At 37.9% G+C, this 13,366-nt stretch overlaps 1 protein-coding gene across 1 annotated transcript in view; it reads left to right on the forward strand.

The window, feature by feature from the left end:
* The window catches only part of LOC311279224 (transmembrane protein 150A), a 32,185-nt gene extending 19,352 nt beyond the window's left edge, over positions 1 to 12,833 (forward strand). Inside the window, exons 7-8 of the mRNA XM_084390561.1 lie at positions 8,727 to 8,904; positions 12,117 to 12,833. Of these exons, the coding sequence (XP_084246687.1) occupies positions 8,727 to 8,904; positions 12,117 to 12,361 (423 nt within the window). The 3' untranslated portion in view covers positions 12,362 to 12,833. The remainder of the gene's footprint in view (positions 1 to 8,726; positions 8,905 to 12,116) is intronic.
* The last annotated feature ends 533 nt before the right edge of the window (positions 12,834 to 13,366 follow it).

Below are 13,366 nucleotides of genomic sequence, written 5' to 3' on the forward strand. Positions count from 1 at the left end.
GTTCGGTTCGTATCACGGTTTTAGGGTCACGGTTTTCGGTTCTGTACGGTTCATGTTGTTGTTTTTTCTTTTAATCTTTAACACTCCAAAAATTTACTTCAGCATATGATATATAGCTGAATTATCTAATTATTTATTTATTTATTTCATAAATGGGGTGTGTTTGCAAAACGCAGCTTCTCATTTCCCATTCTGAAGTAATATGAGTGAGCAGTCACCCTGAGGAAACTTTCAGTGGCCCTGGAGGTCCATCATCTGTAGAGCTACGTGGGCTGTGTTGGACCGTTATTTGTCAATTTATACTCGTGTCTCGTCATCATAGGCGGGACATGTCCCCACCATTTTTTGCCAGGGTTGATATTATCTTGCAGCACGGGTGTACCAATACAAATAAATAAAACATTTCCAGTTAACTAGCAAAGTATTTGTTTCATTCGTTTGTTAAATAAGAAGCAATTTAGCGCTGAAATGTGTTTTTTTAATCAAGTGATCAAAGTGCTCGTTGCAGTTGCGATCAGTGGTGCTGATACAGTGTTCTCGTGGCTCGCGCACACACCGCAGCGGCCGCACATTCATCACTCGGACGCGCGCTTCAATCCATTGAGGAGACTCAAGGCTACTCGTTCCGATTAAATAATAAAACAAAATTCATACAAATCGGTCCCTGCTTGATATACAACCGCTGATAAACATAATCGGTTTTGATAAAGAAAAAAATATATACGAGCGCAGATTAGAACTCAGAACCTTTGATACGCTTGGCAAGTTCTGCCACTGGACCATTAGGCTACGTGGAACAGTCGATCTATGTAGCCTATTTATTCACATGAAAAAAACAACATATAGTGGAGTAGATCTCATTAAATGTCTAGGTAAACTCAGTGTACTATATAAATCGATTGCTGGACATTGTAATGTAATTCTACATATGTCTGATTTATGATTTAGCATTGTATTAGCACGGGCACGAGGCTACATTGCGCATGCGTCGAACCGTGCAAACCGCGCGACGCACACGCGCACCGAACCGAGACAAGCGAACCGAACGGTTCGGATGTTTTTTCATGTACCGTGCCACCCCTACTAAACTATTTAGTTCTTTGTAAGTAATCAGCAATATTTTCAAATGTATACCATGTTTAATAGGGAGCCAATGTAGTGTTGACAGAACCAGGCTAATATGGTCATACTTCCTGGTTCTAGTAAGAACTCTAGCTGCTGCATTTTAGACCCGCTGTAGTTTGTTTTATTATGCGTGCAGGGCAACCACCCATAAGAGCATTACAGTAATCTAGCCTTGAGGTCATGAATGCATGACTACTAACTAACTAACTGTTCATTGAAAGCATATGTCGTAATTTAGATATATTTTTAAGATGGAAGAATGCGGTTTAACAGATGCTAGAAACGTGGCTTTCAAATGAAAGATTGGTATCAAAGAACACACCCGGTTTCCTAACCGACGACGAAGACTTGACAGAGAAGCCATCAATTGTTAGACAGTATTCTAGGTTAGTACGTGTGGAGGTTTTTGGTCCAATCATTAGAAACTCTGTTTTTTCAGAATTAAGTAATAGGAAATTATTAGTCATCCAAATTTTTTATATCAGCTATGCATTCCGTTAATTTCTTGAATTGGGAAGTTTCGTCAGGGCGCAAAGAGATATAGAGCTGAGTATCATCAGCATAATAGTGAAAACTAATCCCATGCTTCCTAATGATATCTCCCAAGGCTAGCATGTACAGAGTGAACAGCAACGGTCCTAGTACTGAATTTTTGGTTTGTTTTTGACCAAACCCTATCCAAGCATTAGAACAACACCAGGGTGAGTAAATGATGACTTAATTTTTTTTATTTTAGGGTGAACGATCCTTTTAATTTTTATTTTTGGGTCTATCAGAAAGATCATGATATCTAAGAAGCATCTCCAGCCTAAACTCGCCTTCATGGAAATTCATGCTGGTCCAACCTAGTCTTTTCAGCAGGGAAGATAGCTTTAATGCCTCGCTTTAAGCCATTATAATGATACGAGGACCACCCGTGCTGTGTGGAGCTGCATTGTGTACTGAGCAGAGAGATCCATGTTTGGGTCGCACATGTGAGGTCTGCAGTCCATTAGGTCACGTTTGCCAGGCCCCTCCCACTCTGCTCTGATGTTTTCCTCCATCTGTAGTCTGGAGTTGGTAAAAAAACAAAAAAACAAAAAAAAGAACAGCAGTCTGCTCCTGAAGTCCCTCCCTTCTCCTATGTTTTTGTAAGGAACATGTGTGTGGAATGTTCCTGCCCACCGCCTACCACATCGTGCTCCAGTCGGGCCTTCATTAAGATGAGCTAAAACGTTACAGTGATGCTGTTTGCCAAATAAAACTCCCTTGACTTGAGAGGAATAAAATCTGTTGCAGTAGTGACTTGTTTTTAACTGGATTGTAGAGAAAATGTTAAAGACCAATGAAATCAAAATGAGAGTTTTGTGGCTTTTAGTCTTTAATGCCATCTGTATGCTAGTGTGCTCCTTAATGTTGACTAAATTAAGCAGATAAAAAAGCTGCATTTTCAGCATCATCACTCCAGTCTTCAGCGTCACATGATCCTTCAAAAATCATTCTGATATGCTGATTTGGCGCTTATGAAACATTTCTTATTATTATCAATGTTGAAAACTAACGTGCTGCTTAATATTTTTATGGAAACCCTGATAAATATTTCCATAATTCTTTGATAAACTTCAAAAGAACAGCATTTATTTGGAATAGAAATCTTTTCTAACATTATGAATGTGTTTACTGTCACTTTTGATCCATTTAATGCATCCTTGTTTAAAAAAAAGTAACTGTAACTTTTAATTAAATGTATAGACTTTCTCTTTCAGGAAAAACAGACCAAAAATATTGATGACTCCTGCACTACACTAGCATCTTGCAAATCATGGCTCATGGTTGTGATGTAACTAAAGTCTTTTAGTTTTTTAAGGGACAAACCCTGCTTCTAGTTTCAGTGACCAAAAAGGACAGTTGTTTCAGAGGTTATCATATTTTGACACGTTTTCTTAGAATAATGTGCACCAATGAATCATGCACATTAAGGTCAAGAAAATGTACAAAAATAAGCAGGACTGTTTTTTTAAAACTGACTTTAAGTGCAGTTCCATTCCCATCACCAACATTCAATACCAAAATAGGCACTTTCATTTATAAAGAAAAGGGATTGCTCCATCCTTCCTGTTTTCTGTGAAATGGAAGGAAGGTTACTGGAAATGTGGGTGAGTGAGTGAGTCACGGTGCACCATGTGCTGTCTGTACGGAGTCCAGAGCTACCATGATCTGACAGGCAGGAGAGGCGGGAATGAGCACGTGGCCTGAACGCCACATCTGCGCCTCATCAGCAGGCCTGCCTGCCCTTCTGGCGCTGTCTACCGCTGCGGTGTAGGATGACAAGAGCGCCAGCAGACTCTCATTATTACCATCAGAAAAAAGGGAAGTCACGTTATGTAACTCTGGCTGTGCTTTTTCAGTTTCCCAGATTTGATAGAACTTGAAAGTCCTGATGGTCTTGGAATTTAAGTTTAGTTTCGGAATGATATGGTATGTTTCCACAGAACTAGATTGCAAAGAACAAAGCTTTTTGGAGTGTGTCCTGTCTTGATAGGTAGAGGTGTCTGATCACTCTGTTCCTGCAAACCTGTCTGAGCTTGCTGAAAGAGCTACCTACTTAGCTGCCTTGTATTTCTTAATAACTCAAGCCCCATTCAGATGAGTCTAGTATTCCTTAGTTTTTCACAGATGTACTTTTTCATTTTAATCTTGTCCAAATCGAATGTTTTTCTCACATAAGCATGGTAAAAAATGACATGGCAAATTAGCTACAGTTTTTAGGGGTATTCTGAGAAATTAAGTTCCGTTTGAACAGGACTGTCTGTGATTTCTCCACATCACTTCCCCCAATTTATTTAGATTTTTGTAGAATTATGCAACTAAAACTAAATGTCTTGTTGCTCTGCCTGGTACAGTTGTCAACTTTCTGGGTAAACTAATAGTTGGTGGTACTTTTGGCAGCCTATCCTCCTGAAAAATCCAGCATTGCTGAGGCCTGTTGCATGAAGCTGGTTGAACAAACTCCTAGTTTCAGAGTAGGTTTAGAGTTGACAAAACCATACAATTCCAAACTCATTTAGATCAGGTTCAGCGGGCTCACGGCGCTCGGTATAAACGTTCTCTGTCAACTCAGGGTTTGATCCTGAGTTTGTGATTAAAGTGAGACACGTGCTGGAAACATGGAACATGAAAGCGTCAGTTTCACTTCTTGTGAGAGAGCCGGTGCAATTCACTTCTCTATTGAATATTTAGAGATAGTTATGAAAAATGTCATAAATTTTTAAATGCATTTACAAGGCAGTAATAAACACTGCTGCTGGAGCAAAATTTTGAGAAGGTAGCTGAAAGAAAATATCAATGTAACCTTAATCAGTTAAAAGATTTGCATATATAAGATTTTATTTATATGTATATATTTATATTAATTTAAAGGTGCATTGCGCAAGTCTCTGAGTTTTTGCAGAACTATGCCCCCTTCTGGCGACACGCGAAACTGCAACCAGAGTTGTGCACGCGGTTACATGGAGTTTGCGTTGCGTTGGGGTTTGGGATGAACTAGAAGCCGGTCTCTTTGAATCCATCTTCTACTTTTGCAAAAGTCACTCGAGTTGTCTTCGCTGATGCGGATAATGGCGTCGAATACACAAACCTGCCAGACATAACCAGGTGAGCGTGAACGCGCATGACGTCACGCCCAGTCGATTCCGTCCCGAATCCCTCTTATTTATTTTACTGTACAGGATTATAGAGGCAATCGCAGTGATCATAGAAGGGCTCATTCAGCCCATCAGGCAATTGTTTAAGCATGTATGGGTTAGAAAAACGGGTATTTTTAACATGAAAAGTTGCTTAATGCACCTTTAAATGTAAAGTTTAATATTAATAGTTAATTCATATAATAAATAAATTAATAAATTATATGAATTATACAGAATTATAATTCATATAATATAAATATGATAAATAATTAGCAGCATTATACAGCGGTTCCCCAGTGGTTCCCCAGCATTGGAATCGGGAGTTATGGTGGACCAGTTACACCAGCGCATCTCAGTTTTGCTTGAGAACATCATGACTGGTTTATGATGGATTTTTTAGCAGGGTATCAATCAGAAAAAGAGAATAAAATCAATAAGAACAGTCAGATTCCGACATTTTCTCAAAACAACCTTTGTGGTAGCAGCGTCAGGTATGATCTTCACCTTAAAGCTGGCATCAAATGGAAATTCGTCTATTTTATTTAAAAAAAAAAAAACATCTCATTGACCATAATGTGAACGATTTATCCATATACAAATTTAATTTGTTAGATTATGCAGACTTCTCTCTGGTGGCATATGCCTGACTTCACCAATTTTTTTGTCTGCTTAAACCCCACTGCTTTCTTACAGTTGCATTCAGATCGGCCTTCATCAAAACTACAAACAATAGAACCAAAATCAAATTTCTACAAATTTTTCAATAATCCGTTTGACTCAGTTTTAATTTTTTATAATCCCAATCTCATCTGAATAATGCTTAAGCAAGAGTTCCTGAGAACTGCTAGGGTTCCTGTAAGCATGTGTGCATGTTTTATATATGCGAGTGTGAATGCTTGTTTAAATGTGTTCTTACTGGTCCTCTGTAAACATTTAACTACAGCCAAACTTTCTTGCTCCGAATTTGACTGGATGAATCGTCCTGGATAAATGAAGCATGGTGCTCCTCCTGTGTTAGACTGTTTAAGTGTGTGTCGTTGTGTGTGTTCTGTGCATAGTTTCTTACTTGCTCTTGGTCCTGATGGTCTGACAGCTACAGGCTGCCAAAGCAAACTGTAGATTCCTTCTACCAGCCTGTAAAGATCTTTTCTTCTGCATTCCCAGAGAAGATAAAGTGGCCCCTGAAGGAAAATATACGCATGATGAATAAAATACCTATTTCAGATTCCTTTGCTTATTATTAGACCTCTCAAATTACCACAGTAATTTAGTGTGATTTATAAAAAAATTTTTTTTAAAAGTGGTACATTTATTCATTTAATCATGCCCCCCGACACAAAATATTTTTTTTGGCATTGTCAGAACAAATCAAGTTTAAAGTATCGTGTCTATGCTTTTGTGAAGTCTATTATTACTGCTACTACAGGCAACATTCCTCACCAAACCATACAGAGAACACAGAATGGCTTTTGGAGCTTTTCACAAAAGACACGTTTCTATTGAGTAACAGCTAGACAAAGCAAAGCAGAACACAAATTTCAAAGTTGAACTACTTTTTCAACTTTCTTTAGTGTAATGTTGCTGTTTGAGCATGAAAAAGGTCTGCAAAGTTACAAAGGGGCGAGACCTGGTTGACTTGCGTTATAAGTGTGAAACTTGCAGTTATGGTAAGGGGTGTAATATTTCTGAAACACGCTCGAAGCGGTTGACCAATCACAACACGTGATCCAGCCGATCAATCAGAGCACATTGCGCTTTTCGGAAGGAGGGGCTTCATTGAGACAGAAACTGAACAGAGCGTTACTGACAGACTGACAAGAGAGGTGCTGACAACAAAACAAAATCTTTGTAAAAGGTTGTATTAAAGCTTCTATAAAAACATGACAACCGTAGCTTGAGATGCTGAAAAACAGCAAGACCTGACTTGAAAATGTATGTGTGGTAGGCATGGCCGTTTTCAATGTGTTGGTGTAGGCATATACTTTTATTATGCAGTGTCTATTTTTGCAGGCTGTCAATAGATACAAACTTTTTAACCAAAAAAAGTGTTAAGATAATTAATGTATGCTGAATTCCATGATAAGCATGCGATTAATCACGATTGATTACATACTTATCAAGGCATTAAGCATACACAAATACTCTTGTTTAACGCTTTTTTTGGTTAAATTTTTTTTTATCTATTGACAGCCCAAAAATAGACACTGCATAATGTTGTTGAAGCTGTCTAGCACAAAATATATAGTTTTTGGCTATTTACAGTATTGCTATTTGCAAGTAGCCGCTGCCATTTTGGGGTTTTTATTCATTAATCATTAATATAAACGACTAACTATTAAAAATGTCTGTGTATATATGTATACATTTTCATAAACAATGTTGAATTGATTGAATTACTGGTATATGAGCAGTTGAGCACCAAAAAGTTTGCACGCATGCTCTTCAGTTGTGCGCATAAGAACATTTTCACATCAGTTTCTGCGTTTATAAATCCTGATTTGTTTCTCTCTTTTGACATAGGATAAAATCCATGGTATTTAAGATCAAACGTGTGTGTGTGTGTGTGTGTGTGTGTGTCTGTGTGTGTATGTATGTTCAGTGTTGTGAAATATACTTTGCATGTTTGATTCAGTGTGTCATCCAGTTTTGTTTTTAAAGAAATTAATAATTTTATTCAGTGGCGTAAAGACATTTATGATTGATGTTCGTGTTAGAAAAGGTTTCTATTTAAAGTGAACGCTGTTACGGTTTACATAAAAGTATTAAGCAGCACAACTGTTTTCAGCTCTGATCATAGAAGACTGGAGTAATAATGCTGAAAATTCAGTTTTGCCATCACAGGAATAAATTACATTTTAAAATATATCAAAACAGCTATTTTCAATTGTAATGATATTTCTCAATATTAATGTTTTCACTTAGCCTGGGTTTCCCCATACTGCCTTGCTCGCAGCGCGATTCTATTCACGCTGCTATGAGACTTGGTCTGACGTTAGCCAGGCTAGTTTTCACTGTATTTTTGACCAAATAAATGTAGCCTTAGTGAGCATAAGAGACTTCTTTAAAAAAAAACATTATACATTACTACTATTGTAGTATTATAATAGTGTGATATTATGGACTGATATTCTCCAGGTATTACAGACCTTGGATTGTGTGGCATTCATAGTAGAGTTAATGGGTTTGATTGTTGTGGGTGCACTGCTGCACTCTGCTGGCGGTGAGAATCTGGCTCAGGAGTTGTATGTGATGTGGCATTGTGAGCACTCAGACCATAAGCACACCACACAGTCATGTGTGGCGAGCACAGCAAACTTGCAGCTATAAAAAGTATATTATACTGCATAAACAGAATTTCCCAAAATATGTTACATGACCTTTTTGGGAATGTGATTTTGTAACTGACCAGATCCACTTACTTACTGTACTGAAATATTTCCTTTGATATTTTTAATCCAGCCTTCATTGTTTCAAGTCCAAAAATGTGTTGAATGTACTTATTTATGCATGTGAAAACCGAGTAACACTGATTACAGGTTATGTTTTAAAATATGTCGACATGTGTTTTCAATGAGTTTGTGTTGCAATATGTGCAATTTTGTGTGGTTTTAATTAGTCCTTCCTAAACTGATTTGTACTGAACAGTTAGGGCTCTGTGAGTATGATCTTTCCACAGCAGGGAAAAATTAAAATGAAGAGAAATTTCCTAGAGATGTGGCTATTTTTAGATAGGAAAATACACTCCATAAAGTTCGTTTGTGGTTTTTCCATTTCAAATAAAGAAAAAAATGCAGAACTTTTTTCCCTTAATGGGTACCATGGATCTCCTCCCTCCCCCACACACACACTAAAACTACTTCCCCAGTATGTGACATCTGTAGTTTTGGTTGGTGAATCAGTACTCACTGTTGTTTCCTGTCGTTGTGTTTCTCACAGGTGGATAACGCCAAGGTTCTTCACTATGTTGGAGCAGGAGTGGCCTTCCCCACCAGTATGCTGTTTGTGTGTCTGCAGTCTGCACTGACCTACCGCCTGGCAAAGACTCAGGGAGAATATAATATGGGTCATTTGCGCCTCTTTATGACCCTTTTGGCTTTTGTAGCCCTGGTGCTTAGTATCCTTTACAGTATCACTCATCCATATTGTTTTTATATTATATATTTGGATTAGGGCTGTCAATCAATTAAGATTAGGGCTGTCACAATATTAGATTTTCATGGTAACACTACTCATTTATTAAAATTAGTTAATGCATTAAAGGTGCATTGTGTAATATTTAGGAGGATCTGTTGACAGAAATGCAAGATCATATACATAACTATGTTTTCAGTGGTATATAAAGACCTTACTTAATAAATGTCCCCTTACATTGAAATAGCCATTTTGCGCCAACGTGTTTCTACAGTAGCCCTAAACGGACAAACGCGGTTTGTCACTATGTTGTTCTTCGTGCAAGGAAGCTAGCTAAAGTCAGCGAATAAAATACTTAAACAATGATGAACAAGTAACAATAATATTCACAATAACAGATCGTTTTACTGAATAATAAAGTAAACATAATTTCCTAATTTATCTTTATAAAGAAACCTCATTGCTTAAAGGAACACTCCACCATTTTTTTAAATAGGGCTTATTCACCTTCTTTCCTACATTTAGATAGGTGGGCAAATGCATTTTTGTCTCAGTGCATGCATTGTTTTAGTTTGACAGGGTCGGCTCTAGCTTAGCTTAGCATAATGAATGGAATCCTTTGTTGCCAGCTAGCATGTCCTGAGTAAAAGTGATATAAAAAAAAACAAAAAAACACCTAATTACTTCTTGTGGCCTGCGTATTCACAACAAGTACAAATAGTGATGCAGATTAATACTAGGCGATTTCCTAGGCAGATACTGACTTGGGACTATATTAGGGGGAAGCACAGGCGAAGCACTGCTACTTGGGCGCAGAGATATCACGCCCAAGTAGCAGTGCTTCGCCTGTGCTTCCCCCTAATATAGTCCTTAATATATAAGTCAATATCTGCCTAGGAAATCGCCTAGTGTTAATCTGCATCACTATTTGTACTTGTTGTAAATACGCAGGCCACAAGAAGTAATTAGGTGGTTTTTTTATTTATTTTTATATCACTTTTACTCAGGACATGCTAGCTGGCAACAAAGGATTCCATTCATTATGCTAAGCTAAGCTAGAGCCGACCCTGTCAAACTAAAACAATGCATGCACTGAGACAAAAATGCATTTGCCCACCTATCTAAATGTAGGAAAGAAAGTGAATAAGCCCTATTTAAAAAAACGGTGGAGTGTTCCTTTAACTGGCTACTCTCTGCTGTCTCAGACGACCACATATTTTCCTGTTGGCCACCGTAACTTTTGTTGGTTGCAATTCGCAACCTCACCACTAGATGCCGCTAAAAATCACACACTGCACCTTTAACTAACATGAATTAACAATGAGCAATATATTTTTCCAGCGTTTATTAACCTTTGTTAAAGGTCCCATTCCATGGATTATTTTTATTATTTTATAATGTTTCCAGGGGTGCCCTTATAATGTTAGTATGTTTTTTAGATCAAAAATTGTTATAATTTAGAAATAAAAGGCATATTTCCTAGCCTGATTTCATTCCCTGGTTTGAACACTCTGTTTGAAGGGGCGTGTCTGCTGTGAGACTTCAGTGTAAACGCCCTCTGCTGTGATTGGCTGACATGCTTGCATATGAAATATCTGGCATTACATGTCGAACTACCTGGAAAACTTTTACTATTACAGCTATTATACGTTTTTACTATTACAGCTATCTGGATTAACGAATCATGAGAAGTTTTTTAAGTATTTAGATCTATTACCATCACATAAAAGGTTGCAGTGATGAGCACTGAGCAGATGACAGTCTGTTGATCGCGTGAAAGATCTTATCATTGCAACGCAGTTTCTGCACTATCACTAATGATTTCACCAATGCAAACATGAGGCATATAAATACAGTAAGAGCTTCGTTGTGCAGTGTAACAGCGTCATTGATTTCATAACGAGTTTTGGCAAGAGTCCAGATAAACTCGCGCTGTGTGATTGATAGCTTGGGCGATTGGAAAGGGATTGTTCTTTGATCGCTTTCTGTATATTAATCACAGTTTAAGTAAGATTATTTGCCTGTGTTCCTGTGGGCGGAGGTTACGGTTCTAGTGACATCATTAAAGCAGGATGTAGAGGGGTGTAGTCCAATCCAGCCGTTTTTTGTAGTCAACTTCTGTTAAATAAAATATCTCGCTTGGCATTGAACTTTGAGCTTTATAATTTTACAGATATTATTTATACTCTAACAACAACATTACACACTAACTAAAGTTTGAAACATGGGATCACATAGAACGGGACCTTTAATGTTCAGTCATGACAACTCTCAGAATCGTTTTAGCATATTATTAAATATGGCGATATTAATGTATTTGGTCTTGACGTGCTACGCTACTGCTCCTGCTGTGCAAGTATGGACTTGCTACTGCTAATAGATACACAGACACACTGCTGTGAGCACGTAAGAAATGCTGCTGCATAAACATATATAAATCCCGTAGCAGATCTAGGCAGGTGGAGCTGGGGGAGGTGGAGGATTTCAGAGAAACTCTGATAGTAGGACTAGCTTACAGTGAAAATTTTGAGCAAGCAATCTCATTGGCTGCTGGATCAGCAGAGGCCAATCAGCTTGTGCCATGTGGTAATGATGTGATTGCTTGCAGATTGGAATCTAATAAAAACGTTAATGTTAGTTCACTGTGCAATAAATATAGTTAACAAATAGAACTTTTGATTTGTAATACATTAGTAAATGTTGAGATTAACATTAGCTAAGATGAATAAATTCTCTAGAAGTATTGTTCATTATTAGTTCAATGTAGTTTACTAATGTTAACTAATGAAACCTTATTGTAAAGTGTTACCATTTCCACTACACAAATTTACAATAAAGATAATATTGAAATATCTCTAGAAATTTTGGAGGAAAAAAATCGGTCAGATTCGTTTTTAACTGTTAAAATGCACAAAAAATGCAAACATTGCAAATCTGCGATGAAATTAAATAATTGAACAGTGTTCCCATACTTGAGATGCTTTAATTTTAACAGTCTGTTATTTTTTTCATTGGTCAGGATTATTGTCACAATATTTATTCCTAGAATGTTTGAATATCCCATAGTGTTCAGCTTTTAGGTTTTTCTCTACTTTTCTTTCTCAGTCATTGAGGTCATGCATGTTCTTCCTGTAAGACAGGCCTGAGCATGAGTTTACAGTGTTCTTTATGATTCCTTGATGAAACTTTCCTCAGGCGGGGTGTTTTTTGTCCAGGAAAGTTTCGTCCTGCAACATGCATCAGCCATTTTCGAGTGGGTCTTCTGCGTCATCATTATGCTGTTCTACGGGACATTCGCTTTTGAATTCGCTGGGATATCTAGTGACACGATGATGGTGCTGGCCCGAGGGCAATCGCTACAATCTGCAAGCCGAGACCACAAAATGGAGTCTCTTGGTGGAACCAGTCAGCACCAGCCTGAGAACCTTTCTATACTGTAGCTTCAGTGTCCTCCTCTCTCTCTCTCTCTCTCTCTTTCTATGCTAGAAATAAATAAAAAAAACACTACAACAGCAGAGGGAAAGGAACAGAAAACTGGACATGGCTCTCGTACAATCGGCTTACCTTTGCCAAAGAATCCAGCTCCAATTTTGCACATTTTTGAGAGACTTCTTCACTCTCTGGGGACCTTTTCAATCCATCAGCTTCCGTGCTGGGAAAAACAAAGCTCATTGCCTGGATGTGTTGGAGTTTCCGTTAGATCTCTTTGGGATTTTTAAGTATCTGTGGAACTACAGGCTGCTGCTAGTTGGCTAAAATGTCTGCATCCATTGGTGATACCAGAGGAACGCTACACCAGTGCTGTAGTAAACTAAACCGAAGCCTTTTGCAGGCATTTTAACATGGTGCCTCAAAACAAAAGTTATTGTGCCAATTCCAGACATTGCAAGACAATAAATCCAAAAATGCTGATGTTTTCTGTGCCTTTAGTTGTTTTCAAAGGCAGAGATGGTTAAATCATATATTTTATTGTTGCATATCTCTGCTGTTGTATATCTTTTGCCTTAATCACCAAATGCTGTCTGAAACGTCTTGTTCAGGAGATTTTCATTACCAGCGTGCCTTAATACTGAAAACCAAATACAGATATTTATTAGACCTGTATGTCGATAGCCAAACATAGCATCTGAAAACTGCCTTGTATATATGGGGCATGTATTTTTTCATGTGCAGCAAAAGTTTATGCTGACAGCTATAAACAGCTAAGCTGAACGAGATCAGCAAAAACCTCTCGCAAAACCGGCGCATAAGCTTATCAAATTAAGTTCTAGAAGTCATGTTAGAAGCAATGAGTATTGCTGTACATTGAGACCAAATGTAATCGAGAACAGCACTAGTTTGTCTTGAACTCGGTGTGTTCATACGGTTCCCTTTCTCTGTCACTGTGGAATTGTCAAGGTTTGTTACAAGGAAACGTCTAGTTGTGAAAGACTGAAGATGCCCTT

Source organism: Rutilus rutilus (assembly GCF_951802725.1).
Source record: "Rutilus rutilus genome assembly, chromosome: 20".
NCBI lineage: Eukaryota > Metazoa > Chordata > Actinopteri > Cypriniformes > Leuciscidae > Rutilus > Rutilus rutilus.